The 21,809-nt window shown below is 58.5% G+C and overlaps 2 protein-coding genes across 2 annotated transcripts; one reads left to right on the top strand and one right to left on the bottom strand.

Moving 5' to 3' along the window:
- Positions 1-11,806: 11,806 nt before the first annotated feature.
- RAD9A (RAD9 checkpoint clamp component A) lies at positions 11,807-17,736 on the top strand. Its single transcript, XM_058526267.1, has 11 exons — positions 11,807-11,960; positions 12,054-12,124; positions 12,580-12,708; positions 13,137-13,251; positions 13,339-13,438; positions 15,329-15,438; positions 15,536-15,645; positions 15,725-15,789; positions 15,881-16,018; positions 16,789-16,996; positions 17,081-17,736. Exons 1-11 carry the CDS (start codon positions 11,927-11,929, stop codon positions 17,174-17,176), a joined length of 1,176 nt encoding a protein of 391 aa, XP_058382250.1. The 5' UTR covers positions 11,807-11,926; the 3' UTR covers positions 17,177-17,736.
- Positions 17,737-17,812: 76 nt separating this feature from the next.
- Positions 17,813-21,034, bottom strand: PPP1CA (protein phosphatase 1 catalytic subunit alpha). Its single transcript, XM_058526268.1, has 7 exons — positions 20,911-21,034; positions 20,280-20,411; positions 19,903-20,133; positions 19,190-19,294; positions 18,551-18,774; positions 18,334-18,468; positions 17,813-18,261 (listed from the first exon to the last, which is right to left on the bottom strand). Exons 1-7 carry the CDS (start codon positions 20,963-20,965, stop codon positions 18,151-18,153), a joined length of 993 nt encoding a protein of 330 aa, XP_058382251.1. The 5' UTR covers positions 20,966-21,034; the 3' UTR covers positions 17,813-18,150.
- Between the last annotated feature and the right edge of the window lie 775 nt (positions 21,035-21,809).

Raw genomic sequence — 21,809 nt, 5'->3', positions numbered from 1 at the left:
CCATTCAAGGCGATGGACAGCCCAAGAGTCCCCATTTGTGAAATGCTTCCCCGTAAAGACATTTGGCTTTCTCCTGCCTTTGGGGTTTTGGGTTGTTGGTTTTTTCCGGTGGTGGGGTAGGGGTGGTTTGGCTGTGGAGTGCTCTCCCTCCTTCTTCCCTCAGGCCTGGGTTGGGACTTGCTGGGTGGGATACCTGGGGGACCCATAAGCCTAGACCCTCCCTGGAGGGTCTGCTTCCCTCTCTCTACAGACGGCTGCCAGGGCGATCGCAGAGGAAACAGCTCTCCTCTGGGGCGTGCCGACATCCCCACTCCGTGACTCTTCCTGCGGGACAGTCATTTGGTCTCCAAAGCTTGAATGCTCTAGAACCAGACCAGCAATTAAATCATTTGGTAATAAATTGCCTTTGTTGTTATTTGTTGTTTCAAAGGGGGAGAGGCAGTGGTGGGGCAGACCTGGAAGGTGATCCCTCTCTCTGGAATATCATCAGAGCCTTGGCTCCCCACTCCTGTCCCGCTGCCCCCAGAGAAAGGAGGGCGCCCCACCAGCCCTGCCACAGCCCCTCCAGCCTGCAGGTCAGAGCGGGCGTCATGGTCATGACCAGTGCTGGACTCCCAGGACAGCTCTTCCCTTTTCTGCACAGTGGGGGGGGGGGGGGTTGGGGGGGTAGGGAAGAAGTTTGTTTTCAATTACCTCACTGGAGGGGGACAGACTTTGTTGTTGGGTTTTTTTTCTCTTCTTTCTTTCGTTTTTTTTTTTTTTTTTTTCCCCTAAACAAGGAGAAAAAGAGCTGGGAAAGGGGAGCTGGCCTGGGGTTGGGGGTAGGGGACTTTCTGGGACATCAGCAGCAGCTCTGATAAAACCTGCCTTGGAGGGGCCCTTCTGAAAGGTGCTGGGGGGGGCTCCCTCTTCCTCCTCACCCTCCCCCAGCCAGAACGCTGGAGTTTCAATGACATCCTTGGCGGGTGAGCCCGACAATCTTTTGATGCCCAAGTCAAGGTCAAGGAGGCAGATGCCCAATGGGTGACTGGCACTGAGGCTGGCCAGGAGGTCCCCTAGCAGCCACCTTTTCAGAGAGAGGGAGCCACGAAGGGGAGCGGAAGGGGGAGGGAGAGGGGAGCAGCTCCAGTTCTTCTCCTCGGGTTTGCAGCCTGCCCCTGTGGAGTGTCTGCACAGACAATGTGGTTTGGATTTGGCTGAGCCCCCTCAGCACCTTATAAAGCACCTTGCTGAGTCAGGGAGAAAGCAGCCCCAACGCGGGAGAGGAGGAGGGGGCCAGGAGAGAAAGGGGAAAGGGAGAGAGGGGAGCTGAAGGAGGCGGGTGGGGGCTGAGGGAAGAGGAGGGAGGACAGAGAAGGCACGGGCAGGACAGAGGAGACACAAAGAGGAAATAAATGGTGGGAGTGGGAAGGAGGGAGGAGGCAGGAGCCAAGGAGGAAGAGGAGCAGACCGCAGTGGAAGGGGAGGGAGCTTACCATGTTGCCCCCCGGCTCCAGCAAATGTTCACCTTGGAGTCTGGAAAGCATTGGTTTCTAGAGGAGGAACTGAGGGCTGCAGCTCTGAAATGGGGACCCAGGCCAGGTGGGTATAAGGACAATTGGCTTCCACACAGTCCCAGGGCTTGATACCGGAACCCCACAAACGAGAAGTCCTTTTCTCCCTCTGCCTCCTGTCTGGACTTGCATCCCTGCCCTCTCTCCTCACCCAGGGGGCGAAGCCTCTCCCCTCCCCCACTGCCATCTTCGCCACTGCCAAAAGGAAAATCAGCTCCATCTCCAAGCTGCCAGTGCCCCTCTGCCATGTCTGGGCAAAGGCAGCAGGCTAGGAGCTGCCAGTTGTGTTGGGGTGGGGGCTGGAAGAAAGACTGTGCCTTTATTCTGCCAAATCCCAAATGGGGGTGGGCTGTTGGAGTTGGGGGGAGAAGGAAGAAAGCAGAGGCAGAGCAGGAGTAGCCCCCCCTGGGTTTCTGAGGGGTGGCCAGGCCCAGGTGGCTGCCCTCTGATTTCTAGCTGGGGACCTCAGGAAAGTTCCTGCTCCCCTGTGGCTCTCAGGATTCTTATTGGGGGGCCCTTCCAGCTCTGACAATCTGGGCGTGCTGGTGGGGGCAGGGCGGAGGTCAGAGGAGACACCCACTCTGGATCCTGAGCTCCAGATCCATCTGTCCCAGGCTGCGGTGTGCAAGATTTCCTGAGCCCCTGCTGGGTGCCAGGCCCTGTAAAGGACAGAGGGACAAGGAAAACCTACCCTGCCTTCAAGAATTTCACAATCTTGTGACAAGGGACATTCATTAAACCATCTGAGATTAAGGGTGGTGAGAGAAGGAGAGCTCTGGGAGGAGGTGGAGCTTCAGGGTGGAAATGTGGCTGAATGGCAGGAGGGGCAGTGGCAACCACAGGCAGAGGTGCTGAGGTAGCGCTGGGCATAGACACACGGCTCCCTGCAGCAGGCAGAGGGCTAGGCTGGAAGTTAAGATGCCCGGCTTCCAATGGGCCAGCACAGCCTTGGGACATGGCCATCACCTCTCCATGGAATGGGACATGACCACCTCTGCCCTCCTCCCCACAGGATGGTGGGAGTATCAGTGAGCTGATGAGGAGGCTACTGCTTTGCTGCCTTCTCTGGCCTTCCAGACTCCAGGCCTCACCATCCACGTGGGGGTGGGGGGGTGGCAGAGCTGGCACCAGGTGATGACTGAGCTGCCCTCCAAGGGTGTGGGGGTGAGTCAATGTTGTCTCAGGGACAGGCTAGCCCGCCCCATCTCCCGTCCCTCTTCCCCTAACCAGCATCCCCAGGGAAGGCTCTCCAGGTGCAGTTGCAGAATTGGCATTGAAAGGGCCCTGGCCCCGGGGGTGTCCTGGATTGTCACACTAGGAAAGCCTGTAGTCCGGTCACCTCTGAGGGGTGGGCAGGGGTGTGGTGTTGGAGAAGCCTACAGAGGTAAGAAATTCACTCATTCATTCATCTTTTCACCAGACATTCCCTGAATACACACTCCGTGCCAGGTCCCAGGGACACAGAGAGGAGCCCTGAGGGCCCATGCGGTTGAGGGCAGGAGAGGCAGGGGCCCTCCACGGTGGCTCCACAGCGACTCTGCCAGCCTGCCGCAAGGCCTGGCGTTTCTCGGTGACACATTACTCCTTTGGGCCTCTAGTTTAAATGTCCTGAGCTCTTACCAGGCTTTACATGGACGATTTCATTTCTTTCTTACAATAGCCCTATAAACTAGGAACTGTTATTTCCCTATTCTATACATGAGGAAACTGAGGCTCGGTAAGATGAAGTCATTTGTCTAAGTCACACAAGTGGTAGAACCAGGACTGGAACCCAGGAATGTCTGCCTGCAGCGCCACGCCCTTTTATATCGTGCAGGTGCAAACCTTGGGGTGGAGGCAGGGAGAGGGGCACCAAGGCAGGGGACTCTTGAAAGAAGAGGCTGGGTGCTGAGAGCAGCCCCAGTGATAGCGAGACTTGCTGAGGGCCCCCTGGCTATGAGGTATCTAACCTGGGGCATGCCTGGTCTCTTCAGGACCCTAAGACATTCCTTGGGACAGAAAGATAGTCCTCATGTGCCTGGACTCTCCTGCCCACCACCCACTGCCCACTACTGACATGAACTGACTGTGTAATGCTAGGCCAGGCACCCTACATCGCCTCCTGGTTGGTGAGAGGCACCACCCCGAGAGTGCTCAAGTCCCCTCAGCTAGAACAGTAGCTTCCAAGAGCTGGGGATTTTGAATCATGGAATGAGCATTGAACTGGGAATTAGAGGGCCACCCGCCCACAGAACCAGGGCAAGGGCTTCCCTGTGCTTCCTGAGGGCTCGACTGTATGGCCTGCAAAGGGAGGCACTAGGTAGGCTCAGAGCCCCACCTGAGCTGCCAGGGCCTAACAGGCCCCCTGGGATCCGCATCCCTAGGAGGAGGGCATCCTCTGCACCACCACGAGCGCTCTCTCCAGCGTGAGTACACAGGCGCCAGAGCCATCGAGGGAAGGACGGGAGGAAAGGCAGCAGGAGTGTGCACTTTCCCTTTCCCTCCAGTGGGCCGGAGCCCAGAGGGCCCTGCCTCACCCTGAGCTGGCCGTGATGTCAGCAGAAACCCCAGGGCCTCAGCAACCCTCAGCCCTACCCTGCCCTGCATCCCCCACCCACACCTGGACCAGCTCAGGCCTCCTGGAGGACACTGCACCCACCCACCCCCTGCTTTCCCCGTGAAGCTGAGAGGAACCAGGTCCTGTCCTGCTGCTGCCTCTCCCCTGCCCTACCTGGGCTCTGGCTCCCCGTCTGCAAGGATGTCTGGGTGATGGGTGTGTGAGGAGGGCTGGGGCAGAAGGGTTACCCCCAGGTGTTCAACTCCTCCCTCGCCCGCCAGGAGCTTTCCCCGCCATCCTCGCAGGATGTTCCACTGCCCTGGCCAACCCATGCCGCGGGCTCCGTGACTCCGTCTCCCCTGGCAGAGGAGTGGGGTTACCTCTCCCTGGGCTGGAAGATCCTTATCCTGCCCTGCTGAGTCACTGCCGGCTCCTCCCGCTCTGTCCCCTCCCTCCCCACGGGCCTCCCTCCTTCAGGCTTCCCTGGGCTTTCTCCAGACTGTCTGGCTTCCTCAGGAGACTCGCCCAGGGGTCAGAGGATGGACAGCACCTTCCCTGGGATCACTGGGCAAGTGACCTTGGGCAAGTCACTTGACCCCCCTACACCTTAGTTTTCTCTTGCATAAAACAGGGATGATGATAACGGTACCTTCCTTAGAATAAGGGATGACTGAGTTAATACAAGTCAAATCTCTGGCTGTTAGCACTCAATAATGGTAAATATTATTGTCGTCTGCCCCTCATGCCCTATCCTCCTGTCTCTGCTAATGATGTCCCCTCTCTAGACTGCCACCTTCCCCTTGCAAGCCCCCCATGTCTACATGTCTGCACCTTCTCTATTCTTTTCATTCTGCCTTCTTCCTGAATCTCATCACCCCGACTCTGACTCCCCACACGGGGCACAGACACAGAACTCTCTAGGGGCCGTTGCTCATCTCTCCTCCAACAATGAACCACTCCTGAGGATGTGACCTCGCATCCCAGACGGCCTCCTCCTAGGGGCTCAGTGTGCTGAAGGGGAAGGGCAGACACTCAGGCCACAGTGAGCTCTGAAGGAATGAGAAGGGCCAACTGATGCTGGTGTGCAGGTGCCAGCCCCATCTGTCTGCATGACGTGGGTGGTTTGCGTCTGTGCAGAGCCCACCCATCCCCGGCCCCCACAGACAACTTCCACCTCAATACAGCACTCTGAGCACACGTCAGCGTCAGCCGCTGACCACTGCAAAATGTGATAAATGAAATAGGGACTCTAGAACTCAAAAAGGTGTTCAAAGGGCTGTGATGCAGAGAAAGGAGAGGTCAGAGGAGGGACGAGCTGTCAGGGAAGACTTCTTGAGAAGCTGGGGAGAATGTGAGTGGCAGAAAGAGAAAAGCCATGTCTGGCATGGAACCAGTACCGAGGCAAGGGAGGAACTGATACTCAGACCTGTGGGGTTCACTCACCTCTCAAAGCTTTCTGAAGCACCTCCTATATGTGCAGACTGCCCTGCAGAACAGTGTGGACCTACAGAGAACCACGCCCTGCCCTCCTGGGACAGAGGGCAAGATGGCTCTAGAGCCACCCTGCTCTTACCTAGTGGCCTCCTCCCTGCCCTGCCCCCAGTTCCCTGCAGTCTCCCCCTGGCCCCCTCCACTGTAGTAAGCCCATCTCGGCCAAGGAGGTTGCCTTCTCGGGCCTCTCTCCTTGGGTGCCTAGCACAGTGTTGGGCACCTAGCTGGGACCCACAGTCGCTTGCTTGCCCCATCCAAGGCAGAGCAGCCTGGTGTCTGTTCTGGGAGCTGGGACTGGACATGGTGTCTGTCTCCCTCTGCTGGTCCCTTAGGGGACAGCCCGACCAGGACACTTTCCCCAGAGCTGATGGTGTCCCTGTCTCCCCAAACAGTGGATGGCGAGAGTTGGGGGGTTGAGGAAAGGGCCCGGGGACTCAGGCAGGGCCCCAGCCTGGAGGAACACGACACTGCCTCCTGCGTCCCTGCAGCCCAACGCCTGCCTCCAACAGGGACCTCGAGGGGTGGTCTTAGGGAGGCCAGGTCACCTCCCTGCTGCCTTCCCCACAGGCCAGCAGGCCCCAACAGCCCCCTTCCCCTAACCCATGAATGGAGCTGTCATCCACGGATTTATCTAAACCTTTTGTGAAGCTATTTATATTTCCAGCTGAGACCACATCTTGGGGTAATGAGTTCCATCGGTGTCCCCCCCGCTGGGTGAAGCACGCTGCCTTTGATTTGCCCTAAACTTACCTCACTCACGCTCCAAGGGGGCCCTGTCACTCCAGCATGCCAGGTTGTGGCGAACAAGCCTGAGCTTCCCCCTTCCCATCCCTGCTGTGGGTTTAAAAAATTCCATCCCATTTCCCCTCCACCTCCAACCCTGAGATTGAAGAGACCTGGTCTCATCTGTGCACGGAGCCTGGCAGCGCAGGCACAGCCATTACCTCATGCCAGCCTCCGGCAGCTTGCGAGGACGGCAAGGACTCACCTTCTCCTCACGAGGCAGAGGGCACTGAGGGCCCAGAATTGAGGCACGGGCTCGCGGCAGCAGCCGCAGCTTCCCCCACACCTCTTCTGGGGGCTGACTTCTGCCCCCACCTGAGTCCTCGGAGTACTTTCCAGTCCCTGGCTTCAGCCCTTTTCTCGGTAATGTTTCTCTGGGGGGATTTTCCTCCCGGGTTCCTGATGTGGATTCACCCTGGCTTCGTCCACACTGATGATTTATTTTGACCCCGGTCCTGACCTTAGAATACTGTGAGGGTTCTCTCCAGAGATGGAGGACGGAGGTGGTAGGACAGCAATAACAAGAACAACACTGACAGTGTGTACAAGAGCTTTACAGACATCACCTGAGTTAATCCTCACAACAGCCCTGTGAGGTAGGGACCGTTATTACCGCTCCCCCAGTTTACAGATGAGGAAACTGAGGCTCAGGGAATACAAGCAGCGTGTCCACTTGCACAGAACCTGGAAGTGATGGAGCCAGGATTCAGACCTGGGCAGGCTGGTGCCCAGAACCCCACTGTCCACCTCAACAGACAACCTGAGTTCAAGTCTTGGAACCTCTCTGAATCTTATACTCCTCAGTCTTTCCACATATGCCTATGAAACCACTGCTATGTGCCAAGCTTCTTCTGGTTGCTGGGAGAAATGCCGGGGAACGGGAGAGCCCTGGGCGGGGCTTGCCTGTGTGGGCTGGTGGCACCTGGTGTGCCACAAATGCATTACAGGTGGGCAAGTAGGTAACCTCACCTGCTTGGTTACCCCAGAGTAACCCACAAACACCATTCTCTGTGTGTGCACAGCACAGCAGACTCCCATTGGAGCCTTGGCACAGGCCACTCCCTCTGGTCTGTCTCTCTCCCCTAGTGGAAGCCACGAGAACAGAGATTTTTGTCTTGTACTCTCTTTCCCGAACTTAGAAAAGTGTGTCTAATATGTGTTGAATGAATGAATTACTGAGCTCTAGGGATTCCTGTGACTTCAAAACTAACCAGTTGGGTGAGAAATAATGGCTGAAAGGAAGAAATTTCCTGGCAGATAATTATGTTAAGAGTTTGAAATGGTAACCCCCTTCTTCTGTTCCCTATCTGCCCCCTGCACACATTCACACATTCCCACATGCTTACATCCTCATGCGCTTGTAGGAGGCCACCTCTAATGTGGGTGTGGCGCAGACTGTAAGAACTTGGGGTAAGAACCTGAAGGAGCCTCTCATCCAACCCCCTCATTTTGTCAAGGAGGAAACTGAAGCTCAGAGAAGGGCCTGGACTTGCTTGAGGCTTACTGTGAGTAGGGCTAGAGCCACACCCAGGTCTCCTGACTTCTGGCACAGACCCCATATCGTCTTTGGGTCCCTATACCTATCCCTCACCTAACACAGCGTTCCTGACAGTTGAGAGGCCCCCTTCCCCCACTGCGTGTCCTCCCTTCTGGCCCTGAAAGGTGTTATTGGCTGTGCCAGCTGCAAGCCTGGGGAGGCTACTTGCCCTGATTGGAGAGCTCCCTTCCAGCCCACAGCCTGGGGGAAGCAGGACGGCCAATTACAGCTCCTCTCCAGAGCTGTGGCCAGATGAGGGGCACAGGGAAACCGGAAGGCCCCTTTGGGATCACAGCGTGTCAAGGGTGGAAGGGACCTCAATGTGCATCTCATGCCACCAACCACATTATACAGACAAGGAAACAACTGCAGAGACAGGGAGGGACTTGCACAAAGTCACACAGCGAGTCAGTGTTGAAGCACAGGCTGGAAACCCAGGACTCCTGATTCCCAGCTTTAGACTCCCTTCCAGTGTCCGAGGCCTTCCGAAGGGTCAGGTGATTCCCCACTTTTGGCAGGTGTGGGTGTGTGACTGAAGAAAGACGTTAAAAGTCCTACAGAGGGCCGGCCCTGTGGCTTGGTGGTTAAGTGCGCGCGCTGCGATGCTGGTGGCCCGGGTTCGGATCCCGGGTGCGCATCGAGGCACCACTTCTCCGTCCATCCTGAGGCTGAGTCCCACATACAGCAACTAGAAGGATGTGCAGCTATGACATACAACTATCTACTGGGGCTTTGGGGGGAAAAAATAAAATAAATAAAATCTTTAAAAAAAAAAAAAAAAGTCCTACAGAGGGCCGGCCCCATAGCTTATCAGTTAAGTGCATGAGCTCCGCTGCTGGCGGCCCAGGTTCGGATCCCGGGCACGCACCGACGCAGCGCTTCTCCGGCCATGCTGAGGCCGCGTCCCACATACAGCAACTAGAAGGATGTGCCACTATGACATACAACTATCTACTGGGGCTTTGGGGGAAAAAAAGGAGGAGGATTGGCAATAGATGTTAGCTCAGAGCCAGTCTTCCTCAGCAAAAAAAGGAGCATTAGCATGGATGTTAGCTCAGGGCTGATCTTCCTTACAAAAAAAAAAAAAAGTCCTACAGAGTCATGTCTCCCTCTCCCTCTCCCCAGGGCCTTGTTCCAAAGACCTCAGGGCCACAGGACCCTACAGCCCCACAGGGGTCAGGGCAGAGGCGTGACTGTGTGGTTATTCACGGCTTCCCCTCGTGCCTTCCAGGGAGCTTTGGTGTCTTATCTCCCGTTCCAGTTGCTCAGGTAATGGCGTGGGGCAGAGGTGGAGAAGCTGGGAAGGCTATGCTGATTTACACCGGCAGAAAAAGACAGGGAGAGAGATCCGGAGAGGAGGAGGAAAGGTAAGGACGAGAACAGCTCATGCTAGGTTCCTTTGTTTTTTTGACAGACTTGGGGGGGACAGCTATTGTCCAGGGAAGGGTGGCACTGTGGGCAGAGGCCGGAAGTTAGATTTGTTTCTTTCATCACCACACCATGCTAAGAGTGACTTAGAGGCAACTCAGCTTCATTTGGATCGCACACTTGTTCACTGAACACATACTTATTGATCATCTACCGAGGGCCAGGCCCTGTGTGGGGCCAGGCCCTGTGCGAGGCACAGGGGTACAGCAACAAAAGACACGGTCCCTGCCCTCACGTTGCTGACATACCAGTGAGGAAGACAGACATTAAATAAGTAGACACATGTATGAAATAACATTGAGTTGTGATAAGTGTTGTGTTAACATAGCAAGGGCTCAGCTGGAGAGTCGGAGGAGGGGGGATGGGGGGCAGACAAGGCCCATCTGAGGATGGGCAGCTGAAGCTGAGCCCTGAGGAAGAGAAGGAGCCAGCAAGTGGCGAGGCTGGGGGTGGGAGGGCGGCGTGAAGAGCATTCCAAGTGGTGGGAACAGCACAGAGATCCCAAGAGTGGAAAAGGATGTGGTGGGTTCAGGAAACTGACAGGGCCAGCTGGCTGCAGAGGAAGGCCAGAGACAGGTGGAGAGATGGGTGGGCCGGCTCCTGAAGGTTCAGGGTAAGGAGTCTGGATTTTATGGCAAGTGTAGTATGTGGCAACCACTGGAAGATCTAAACAAGGGAGAGGCGTGACACGATTGATGTTTTAGGAAGGTCACTTTGGTGCTGTATAGAGAGGGGACTGGAGGGGACAGGCTGCAGGCAGGAGACCCCTCAGAGAGCTCTTACAGTCGTCCATGTGAGAGATGACGGTGGCCTGAGCCAGGGTGTCAGTTGTGGAGATGGAAGAGGAGGGCAAAGTTGCCCTCTGTTTGGAAGGGGAGCAGTCAAGACTTGAGGAAGGATTGTAGTATGTGGGGTGAGGGAGAGGGTGGTGTCAAGGATGACTCCCAGTTTACTGATCTAAATGCTGGGCAGAGGTGGTGTCATTTGCACTGATCTTCCTCCCCGGAAGGGGGAAGGGAACAATAACCTCCCTCCTCACCCCCCCCCCCGGCCCCCACCCCAGTGCTCTAGAGAAGGGCCAGGCTGGAGAGCGAGGGGAGCTGAGGGCAAGAAGGAGTAACAAAGTAGGGTTCAGAATTGCAGGCCAGGGGGCTGGCCCCGCAGTGCAGCAGTTAAGTGCTCACACACATTCCACTCCCGCGGCCCAGGGTTCGTATCCCAGGTGCGCACCCACGCACTGCTTGTCAGCCCATGCTGTGGCAGCATCCCGTATAAAGTAGAGGAAGATGGGCACGGACGTTAGCCCAGGGCCCATCTTTCTCAACAAAAAAGAGGAGGATTGGCATCGGATGTTAGCTCAGGGCTGATTTTCCTCACACACACACACACACACACACACACACACACACACACACACAAATTGCAGGCCAGGAGCAGGAGAGCCAGGGACCCACAAATATGGCCTACTCCCCCCAGAGGGCCCCCCAGGAGCAAGACCAGGCCAGCCCTAAAGGAACGCAGGGATGCCCAGGGCCCTTCACAGAACCTTGGTGCTGCGGGCAACTAGAGGTCAGAGAGTCCCTGCAGGGCATTCTCTCCCACCTTACACACGTGGGGACCGAGGCCCTGGGCAAAGGGAAGACCTCCCTGCTGATGAACCCTTCCTTTTGCACAATCCAGGAGTCTTTTTTAAATGGCCCCATAAGCACGACACTACCCTCGTAAAAAAAAGTTTCCAGCGCTCCCCAGTACTGCCCCTCAACATTTGGCAGCCCCCACACCTCTGCGAGGCTCTAAGACCCACTTCTCCGTCCTCCGGGCAAAGCCCCACCACCGCTGAGCCTTTACTCTCGCTCTTCCTCTGCTAGGTACCCGCTTCCATCCTCTTCCACACAGAGAATATTTTGTTCTTCAAGGATCGATGAAGGATCCTGGAAGCCAGAATGAAGAACCACGTCCCACCCCGGGATCCGGTAGCCCGTTGCTTTAATCTCTTTTTAGCGCTGGTGGGTGCTGCTTGTGTCCGAGTCCCCGGCCCGGTCTCGGTGCGGACGATCTGGCTTCGACCCGGTATCCCCGACAACGCCCAGGAAATCCGTACTAAATCAGTGACCTAGGTGTGCTGGCCCGCACATCTCAGGCCTCCGAGCCCGGGGCTCGCTCCCCCGCACCGGGCACCTCGTGTCCTGGGGCCGCGTCCTCCATGCTCCTCGCGTTCGGGTGCGCAGCCGCGGGCGCGGCCAAACGACCCGGTCCCCAGGGGCGCGGGAGGCCGGGGGTGCGCCTGGACTGCAGGAAGCAGCAGGCACCGCCACCGCCGGGCGCTCCTCGCTCACGTGACCAAAGCCCGCCCCGGCACCGACTCCGTCACGTGACTGCGGAGCCGGCGAGCGTTTTCTCACGTGACGGAGGCGCGGGTGTGTGGACCAATGAGGATGCGGGGGCGGGCCCGTCGGGGGCGGTGCGCGCGAAGGGAACCCTGGCATCAGCGGCTGGCGGCCGGGAGACCCGGAGGCAGGCAGCGAGTCAGAGCCCGTTTGGGGGCCAGCCGCCAGTCTAGCCGCTGGCGGGCCAGGCCCGGGCTCGGGCTGGGGCGGCATGAAGTGTCTGGTCACGGGCGGTAACGTAAAGGGTGAGTCGGGGCTGACGGGGGGGGGGGGGGCGGGGGCACGTGGGACGGCCCGAGGCGCCAGCCTAACCCCTGTTTCTCCTCTCCTCCCCGCAGTGCTCGGCAAGGCCGTCCACTCCCTGTCCCGTATCGGGGACGAGCTCTACCTGGAGCCCCTGGAGGACGGGGTGAGAGGCTGGGGTATGGGGAGGGGTGAGATTACGACGGGGAGCCCTAACCTGGGCGAGTCTCGCCTCCCGTGGGCAGATTTGTCTGCTGAGTTTCAGTTTCCTCCCCGCCGTCACTGGGGCTTCAGTTTGGGTCCTGTCATCTTCCCAGGCCAGTGTGTGAATTGAGAGCGGTTGCCCTCCCTGCAATGCCCAGTGGCGGGTGGGGTGACTTGGGGAAAAAGTGAGTGTGCTGACGGCTGGGTAGGGCCCTTGGCTGTGGGAGCAGTGCTCAGGCGGACTCAGGGAAGACTTCGTGGAGAAGGTACTCACTGACTGGAAGGAGAGGGAGGATTTCTACAGGTGATGGTGGAGGTGGAGGACATTAGGGCAAGTGTGTGAGCAAAAGTGGGCCAGAGGGCTGGGCCTGTCGCTGCCCACTGACTGCATCCCTCTCCCTGCTTCTCCTGGCCCAGCTCTCCCTTCGGACTGTCAACTCCTCCCGCTCCGCATATGCCTGCTTCCTCTTTGCCCCGCTCTTCTTCCAGCAATACCAGGCGGCCACCCCTGGTCAGGACCCCCTGCGCTGTAAGATCCTGATGAAGGTGAGGCCCTTCCCTCACCTGCACAATGCCCCCCCACCGTCCCATCGAACCTCCACCAGCAGTATGTCTGCTCTGGGGCACTGAGTAATTGCTGACTGGGGAGAGAGACTATGCAGAAGCCATCCAGTGCAAAATGCAGTGAAGGGCATGATGAAGACACCAACAGAGGGTAATGGGAGATATGGAGGAGGGGATTGATCCTGCCAGGGACCTGGAGAGAGTGGTAACATTCAAGCATGTCTTTCAAGGCATTCCAGACAGGGGGAACAGCATGAGCAAGGGCCTGGAAGCGTGTAAACATTCTGCATGTTGTGGGAGCTCCTTTCCTGGTGTGACAGTGCTGAGCCGTGGTGGGCCAGGGCCTGCAGGGGACATGAGAGCTGGTTGGTGCAGGTGCAGCGCTGGGCTAATATGTTTCCCCCACTCAGTCGTTCCTGTCCGTCTTTCGCTCTCTGACAATGCTGGAGAAGACCGTGGAGAAATGCTGCATCTCCCTGAATAGCAGGAGCAGCCGCCTGGTGGTCCAGCTGCACTGCAAATATGGTGAGTAGGCAGCTGGCTGGCCAGGGAGTCCCTAGCTGTGGGGGTGGAGGTTGGCAAGGCCCACTGAGACCCTCTCTGCCCATCCAGGGGTGAGGAAGACTCACAACCTGTCCTTCCAGGACTGCGAGTCCCTGCAGGCTGTCTTCGACCCAGCCTTGTGCCCCCATGTGCTCCGTGCCCCAGCCAGGTGAGCACGCCCCCTGGCCGCAAGCTCAGCCCTGGGTCTCTCTTTTCCTTCTTTGGGGCCTCAAGGGCCCATTTAAGAAAGCACCTCTTCCATTTTCCCTACAGGGTGTCTGTGAACCTCAAAGAGTTCATCCAGCTCAGTTGGCTCTCAGGTCCTTGTCTGGCTCTTTAAGGGCAGAGGCTAGAGTGGAGGAGGGGCAGGATGCTCCCTTGCTCCACGTTCCTCACTGTCTTTAGGAGCCTGTATTCTCTACCTCAGAGGTCCAGCTTGGCTTTCTGGTCGCTCAGACCCATTCTGACTTCTCTTTTAGACAGGAGGTCTCTGGCCTGAGCAGCCTTGAAAGTCCCTAATTAATCTTTGTGGCTCAGGGGCTCAAAACTCTTCTCTGGCCTGGTCATCCTTCTGGGAATGTTCCCCATTCAAGGGCAGCCTCTCTTCCTACCTGCCCGGGCTCTAGCCTTGAGAAGTCCCCAGGCCAAGGCAGGAGGCTGGGTGGGGAGGTTGTCGTCCAGGAGGGCCGCCTGAACAAGCAGCCACAAGTAGGGTGGACGCGTTCTGGGCAGTCCGAGCACCTAGAGGCCCAGGAGGTGGGGCCTTCAATGGAGACAAAGGTCCCTGATGAAGACCAGCACAGGGAGGAATGGCTCCCCTCCTGCCCCATGCTGGACGCTGCTTGCATTTAAGTAGCCCCAAGTCTTGTTTGTTTCTTTTGGTAGCCGTAGGACATGATAACCTGAAGGTCCCTTTGGGTCCTGACAGTCTGTTTTTCTGAGTTCTATTGAGATGGCACTGCTCAAGATTCCTTTGGGTAAAGAAAGAGGGAAGGCTCTTACCTCTAGTCTGGATTTTGAGGCTTTTTTTTCTCTCTTTTTTTTAATGAGCAATTGTTTCTCTCTCTCTCTTTTTTTTTTTTTTTTTTTTTTTTTGCTGAGGAGGATTAGCCCTGAGCTAACATCTATTGCCAGTCTTCCTCGTTTTTCGCTTGAGAGAGATCGGCCCTGAGCTAACATCTGTGCCAGTCTTCCTCTGCTTTATATATGGGATGCTGTCGCCGCATGGCTGACAAGTGTTGTAGGCCCACGCCCAGGATCTGAACCCGTGAACCTGGGCCACTGAAGCAGAACGTGCTGAACTTAACCACTATGTCATGGGGCTGGCCCCTGTTCCTCTTTTTCTTATGGACAATTTCAAATACATATAAAAGCAGATGCCAGCTCCTGTTCCAATTACTTTGAGGCAAATTCCAGATGTTACTTCATCTGTTAATATTTGTCAATTTATTTCCCTAAAAGACGAGGATTTCAGGGCTCTTTCTGAAGGCCCAGTTTATAGGGACAGCGTGACTGTGGTTTCCCACCCTTGGATGGGCAGGTGCTGCCTGCCTGGTTTGGTTGGGTGCAAACAGCCCATCCTTGCTGCTGCCTTCTCTGGGCTCCACTCTTGTCTGCCCCATCCCTTGCAGTGGACTTCTCTCCCAAGACAGCCCGGGAGCTTTTGATGGGGCAGGGACCCTGTCCTGCTCACCTGGTCCTCCTCCCTGGGGGCATGCTAGGCCTGGCCCGCAGAGGTTCTCCTGGGATGCTGGTGTGTGTTCGCTGCCCTGCCTTAGATCCTCTGAGAGCAAACCCACTGAGGGGGGCTGAGCCTTGGGTGTACAGTCATGCATCGCTTAATGACGGGGATATATTCTGAGACATGCGTCCTTAGGCGGGTTTGTCATTGTGTAAACATCATAGAGTGTGCTTACACAAACCTAGATGGTAGAGCCTACTACGCACCTGGGCTGTATGGTACTAATCTTATGGGACCACCATCATATATGCGGTCCATCATGACTGACTAAGATGTCACTGTGCAGTGCATGACTGTAATGCTGTGCCCTCCTCACAGGGTCCTAGGGGAGGCTGTTCTGCCCTTCCCCCCTGCACTGGCTGAAGTGACGCTGGGCATTGGCCGTGGCCGCAGGGTCATCCTGCGTAGCTACCAGGAGGAGGAGGCAGGTAAGGGAGCGGGACACAGCCTGGGACAGGGAGCAGAGCTGGGGTGGGAGGGGGTGAGGCCCAGAGGCCCAGGTTCCTTCTGTTCCTGCCCCCACAGACAGCACCGTCAAAGCCATGGTGACTGAGATGAGCATTGGGGAGGAGGATTTCCAGCAGCTGCAGGCCCAAGAAGGCGTGGCCATCACTTTCTGTCTCAAGGAATTCCGGGTGAGGATCCCCACACCCACTTACCACCCTGTCCTCCCTGTCCTGCCCAGGGCCTCACTCTCTGCCTCTGCTCCCCCAGGGGCTCCTGAGCTTCGCAGAGCCAGCAAACTTGTCTCTTAGCATTCACTTCGATGCTCCCGGCAGGTAATTCCCAGCCTTGGGACAGGGAGGGGAGGACCCTCGGGTGCCAGGAGCCGAAGGGCCCTGACCTCGCAGGGACCCATCACCTGCCCAGGCCAGCCATCTTTGCCGTTGAGGACTCTCTGCTGAACGGCCACTTTGTCCTGGCCACCCTCTCGGAGCCATACCCGCACTCCCAGGACCTGCGCTCCCCAGAGCCCTGCCGGCCAGCGCCTCAGCTCCAGGCCCACAGGTGAGGGCGCCTCGACCTCTGGGCACCCTGGCCTGAGCCTGCTGCTTCCAGTGTCTGCACCTCCCCACCCCCCACACTTCCTGTCAGGCCCCAGCCCCTCCAGTGCTCACAGCTTCCAGAGCTTCCAGCCCGCAGGCCCAGCCTTCCGGGTCAGCTGTGTTCGGAGAACCCTCCCACCCAGGGAAGTGTCCCCAAGGTGGGACTGGCTTCCTTCTCTGGCTGAGGCCTCCCCTTCGAGCCTCCCCCAAGGCCAAGGAGGGAAAGGGCTGCCTGGAGGCAGGGGGCTGCTTGGGGTGCGGGAAACAGGTGGCTGGAAGGGCAGGTGGGTTGGGGAGGATGGGCCCAGTGTAGTTTAAGCAGAGGAAGTTTGGTCTGGCCCCCCGCCCAGCATGTCCCTGGGCCCCAGTGCTCTCCAGCTCCTGTCCCCTGGGAAGGTGGGGGCTTGGGCCCCAGGTGGCCCAGCTCACAGGACTTGCTGCTCCCCTCCCCGAGCTGAGCTAAACCTGACCCCAGGATGCCTCCCTCAGGCCCCTACCTGAACTCTGATCAAACAGATTCCAGGCCCACTCCCTCCAGGAAGCCCACCCCCTCCAGGAAGCCGCCACTTAACCCCTGCATCCCCTCCCCTCCAACTAAATCAAGAATAAAACAGAGAGATCACCAGCGGTCACGAGGCCCCTGCAGCCCCCTCTGAGCCTTCCAAGGTGGGGTTCTGCATTGGTACCCCCTCTTCTCTCCTTGTTCATCGATGACACCATCTCTACTTGCAGCACACCCCACCTGGACGACTTTGCCAATGACGACATTGACTCTTATATGATCGCCATGGAAACCACTGTGGGCAGTGAGGGCTCACGGGCACTGCCCTCCATCTCACTTTCACCTGGCCTCCAGCCCCCCTGTAGCCTTGGCCCCCACTCAGAGGAGGAAGATGAAGCTGAGCCCAGTACAGTGCCTGGGACTCCCCCACCCAAGAAGGTAGGGGCTGAAGGTGGAGGCCTGGGATGGGAGGGGAGGGAGCAGCCTCCAGAACTCACTCAACTTCGTCTGCTCTCTCTCCAGTTCCGCTCCCTGTTCTTTGGCTCCATCCTTGCCCCTGCATACTCCCCCCAGGGCCCCAGCCCTGTGCTGGCGGAAGACAGTGAGGGCGAAGGCTGAACTGACCTCCTCAAGTCTGTGTCGAGGCCCTGGACTAGATGCAGCCAGCCTCCCCCTTCCCGCAGCACCGGCCAGGGGCAGGGTGGGGTTGCCACCTTAGTGGGTGGTAAAGGTGGGCTGTGCTGGAGCTCCGCTGGCTGGCCCTGCCGTCTCCTCAGGCCCCACCCGGCTATCAGCGACTGGCCTGGGTCCTGTCATCGCCCTCCAACCCCCAACCAATCATGTGTGTTCCCAGGCTTGGCGCTGAGCTGCCATCCGATGGGAAGTCCCTTGCTTCTTACTCCAACCATGTGGCCCGGGCTAGGACCCCTGCGTTCCTCAAGCCTACCTCCCTAAGAAAAAAATCACAGTGGGGCTGCTGGCCCCTGCTGATCCACTTTCTCTGCCAATCATGACCTGTCCCTCCTTTCAATTCTGGGCACACCTCTGTGATCTGCTGTGGCTGGCACAGACTTGTTTTTTTCCTGATATTCTTTGGCCCTGGCTTGGAATTCTGAGAGCCCCTGTGGACCTGAATTTGTGGCTGGGATTGCCCTGGCTAGGGCCTCTTGCCCAGTAAGCCTGCCCTCCCAAGTAGCTCTGGGTGGAAGCGCTGCCAGGCCCAGTGTTTGGGACAAGGGAGACAGAGGCCAGGGCGAGAATCCAGCTTTGACCTTTATTCAAGAGACCAGATGGGTTGCCCCAGGATCCAGCTGCCAGCCATGAGGCCAAGCAGGGCTGGAGACCCACGATCTGGCCCTGCTTTGCCCTGAGCTGCAGCCTCAGCCCCAGGATCCTGCTTGCAGCCACTGCAGGCACAGGCAGAGGGAGCCCTGGGGGATTGGACGCTGCTATTGATTCATTAAAAAAAAGAAAAATACACCAAGGCTCCGCGTTCCCCATAATGGGTAGGCCTGGGGAGCCAGTGTGACGCCCCACGGCTGTGTGATTTCTGTACAATCCACCATCTGGGGCAGAGGGCGGGCACACCGAGGCTATTTCTTGGCTTTGGCGGAGTTGCGGGGTGGGGTGATGGGCCGGCCTCCAGGGTTCAGGCTACTGAACTGCCCGTATTTCCCCTTGTTCTTGTCGGCGGGCTTGAGGATCTAAGAGAGACAAAGCTGGTCAGCTCACGGGGCCACGCCAGGGACCACCAGCCCCTTCCTCCCCAGCCCCACCTGGAAGGAGCACATGAGCGTCTCGTCCACACTCATCATGGCGCCTGCGTTGTCAAACTCGCCACAGTAGTTGGGAGCTGAGAAAAGTGTCACCAGCTGCCGCTTGGCAAAGAACTCATAGCCATCTTCTACCACCTGGAGGAGGATGGGGGCGGTTAGTTCAGCAGGTGCTGGCTGCCCAGGCCCCGTTCCCACCGGCCCAGAGCTGCCAGCCCACCTGATGCGCCCGGCAGATGAGGTCCAGATCGTGCTTGTGCAGGAACTTGGCCACCACCTCAGCCCCGAATGTAAAGGAGACACCACGGTCGTTCTCGCCCCAGCCTTGCACGTCCTTGTCAGGGTCGGACCACAGCAGGTCACAGAGCAGCCCCTGGTCAGGCACATCCGTGGGCCGCATGATACGCCGGATCTGCTCCATCGACTGCAGGTCGGGGGACAGGCCTGGGGGGTGCAGAGCATAGGACGCTTCCTCAAATAAGCCTCAAAACAAGGACCCCCTCCTCCAGACAGCATGTGCAGTCAGCCTCTGCCTCCCCCGTACCACCTGGCTGTCTCCTGGGAGCCCAGGCAGGCAGAACTCATCACCTGCCTCTTCAAGTCCCTGCCCTCAGGGAGCACACAGCTCCCTGGAGAAAGGAGACAAGTGAATTCCATGCTGGATGCTGAGGCCACAACAGGGGAGCGAGTGCGGCCTAACACTGGGGTGCAGGGGGACTTCCTGGAAGAAGGGATATGCGAGCCCAGACGCCAGGGAGACCTGTTCCAGGCACTCTCTTCATCCCAAGGCCCCCAGGGATGTGGCCAGGCTCCTCCTCCCCAAGCATTCCCTCAGCAGGTACCCCAGAGCCGCCCTCACCTCCATGGCAGCAGAAGATCTTCTCATCCACAATGGCAGCGATGGGCAGGCAGTTGAAGCAGTCGGTGAAGGTTTTCCACAGTTTAATGTTGTAGCGCCTCTTGCCTGCCCAGAGTAAGGAGATGGCTCATGAGGAGGCCTGTCTGCCTGACCCTCAGCCTGGGTCTCTGGGCCCTCCCAGGCACTTCGTGGGCTGTTCAGACACAGCTGGGAGAAGAGAGTGGAAGGCAAGAAGGGAAACCTCCAACCCCACCCCACTGCCTACCAGCCTTCTAAGAGGAATTCTAAAGCAGCTGAGTGCACAGGAACCTAGAGTTCCAATCTGGAACAACCTCAGGTTTGGCACCCACCCCGTGAGCAGGAGCAGGGCCAGGCCAAGACCAGGTCTGGTTTATCTCAGCTTCTGGCCCACAGAGTCCAGTCCAGATAGGCATCCTATGTGCTTAAGTAACGGATGTGCCGGAGGGAGTGTTAGCAGGCAGGGCCCTGCATGAAAATATGGTCAGCTCTTCAGTCAGCAACCATTCACCAGACCCCTCCCGAGTGCCAGGCCCCAGGCCAGGAGGGCAGGGCCCTGCCTTCACGGAGCTCGCAGTCCAGCAGGTGTCTGTCAGACACTGATATCCCTACCACCAGGACAATGTGAGGGCCCCACTGGATAGCGGGGAGAGCTCTTCAGGACTTGGGCAGCCCCAGACACCCAGCCCACTCACACTCATCATAGAAGCCATAGATGCGGTTGATGCTGGCACACTCGTGGTTCCCACGGAGCAGGAAGAAGTTCTCGGGGTACTTGATCTTATAGGCCAGCAGCAGGCAGATGGTCTCCAAAGACTGCTTGCCCCGGTCCACATAGTCCCCCAGGAAGAGGTAGTTGCTCTCTGGAGGGAAGCCACCATACTCGAACAGCCGCAGAAGGTCGTAGTACTGGCCGTGGATGTCACCTGTGACCCAGGGAACCGGGGTCAGCACTAGGTGCAGGGTAGAGACTTGAATCCAGGGCCAGGGTTGGGCTCAAGAAAAGGGATCCAGGGACTCTAGGGGCCAATGCCACTTGCAGGAAGCAAAGGAGCCTGGGCACGGGGCTCACCACAGATCTTGAGGGGCGCCTCCAGCTCCAGAAGAATTGGCTGGCTCAGGAAAATCTCCCGGGATTTGAGGCACAGACCACGGATCTCGTTCTCCGTCAGCTGTACATTCTTTCCAGGTCGTGAGCCCTGCACTGGGGGCGGAATGGGGCGTCAGGACCCTGGCCCCTCAGGCAGGAGGAGGGTGGGCGACACGGGTGGCCCCAGGAGCACTTCTGGAGGCTCCCAGGCCCCTCCTTGCCCAGGGGCAGCTGTTGCTGCTGAGCCTCCCGGGACGGGACCCCAACTACCCTCAAGTCACTCGAGGGGGCTGCTGTGCGCAGGGGCCTGCCACCCAAACCCCATAGCGCAGGACCCCTCCCTGGGGGGCTGGGCTTCTCACGTTTCACCCTCGCCCCAAGAGCCCCAGCCACCCCGTGCGCCCCTGGCCCAGAAGAGGGGGCTGCTCCCCGTGCCGGAGCGGCCCCAGACCTCCTAGGCGCGTCGCCAGTGGGGGGGCGGCCGCGGCCCTCGCGGCCCGTCCCCGCCCAGTCTAAGCTGGCCCTGGGAGCGGCAGGCCCGCCCGCGCGCCACTTCCGGGCCGGGCAGGGGGCCAGGGCGCGGCGGGCGCCGACCTCCCCCGCCCCGGCCAACCTTCCAGCAGGCGCCCGATGATAGAGTCCAGGTTGAGCTTCTCGCTGTCGGACATGGCGGCGCCGCCGCTCCGGCCCAGCAGCTCCGGGCCAGCTCCTGCCTCCCGCCCTCCCGCTGCCTCCTTCCGGCCTGGAGCTCCTTCCGCCATCCCGGCCCGCCCCGGCCCGCCGCCCCGCCTCCTCGGCCGCCCGCCCCGCCCGTCCTATGACCGAGGCCCCGCCCCGCCCCGCCCCGCCCCGCCCCGCCCGCTGCCCCAGCGCTCTAGCGCCTCCGCAGGACGCCAAGCGCAGCAGCCCGGGAGGCGGGGCCTCGGCTGTGGGCGGGGCTTGGGCCGGGCTCGGCGTCTCTGGGGCGGGGCCTGGTAGGTGGGCGGGGCCTTGTGGGGCAGGGTGGAGTCTGGCTCCGCCCCTGAGGATCACCCAGGCCCCTAGAGAGGATATGGGGCCGGAAGTACTGTGGAAGTTGTTTTTATCTTTCAAAAGCTAAACAGTCCTTCCCACCCCTACTCTGGGCGAGGGGGCGGTGTGAGCACAATGATAACGGTCTCCCCGAACGCTGCAGATTAAGTCCTCGAAGTGCAGAAAAGGAAACAGCTTCAGATATAGCGAGGGGCTGGTCCAAGACCGGGGCCTCGCATTCACCGAGGACCTCTACCTCGTGAGTCTCTTTGGCCCCCAGGCGCTGAGCAGACCCAGGCAGCTGCCGCAGCACTGCGAGCCCATTTTGGTCCACACTGCCTGTGGTGCACACTAATTATTACTTTTTATAAGTCCCATCATTGCCTTCTGAGTAGCATAATGATGCTGCATTGTGTGTGTGTTAAAAGTATTACTTCGTAAAGAATAAACATTAAAGAAACCATAATTCTTTTTTTGTGTGAGGAAGATCAGCCCTGAGCT

Source organism: Diceros bicornis, chromosome 31 (genome assembly GCF_020826845.1).
Source record: "Diceros bicornis minor isolate mBicDic1 chromosome 31, mDicBic1.mat.cur, whole genome shotgun sequence".
Classification (NCBI taxonomy): domain Eukaryota; kingdom Metazoa; phylum Chordata; class Mammalia; order Perissodactyla; family Rhinocerotidae; genus Diceros; species Diceros bicornis.
This window is presented reverse-complemented; position numbering and strand designations above follow the sequence as displayed.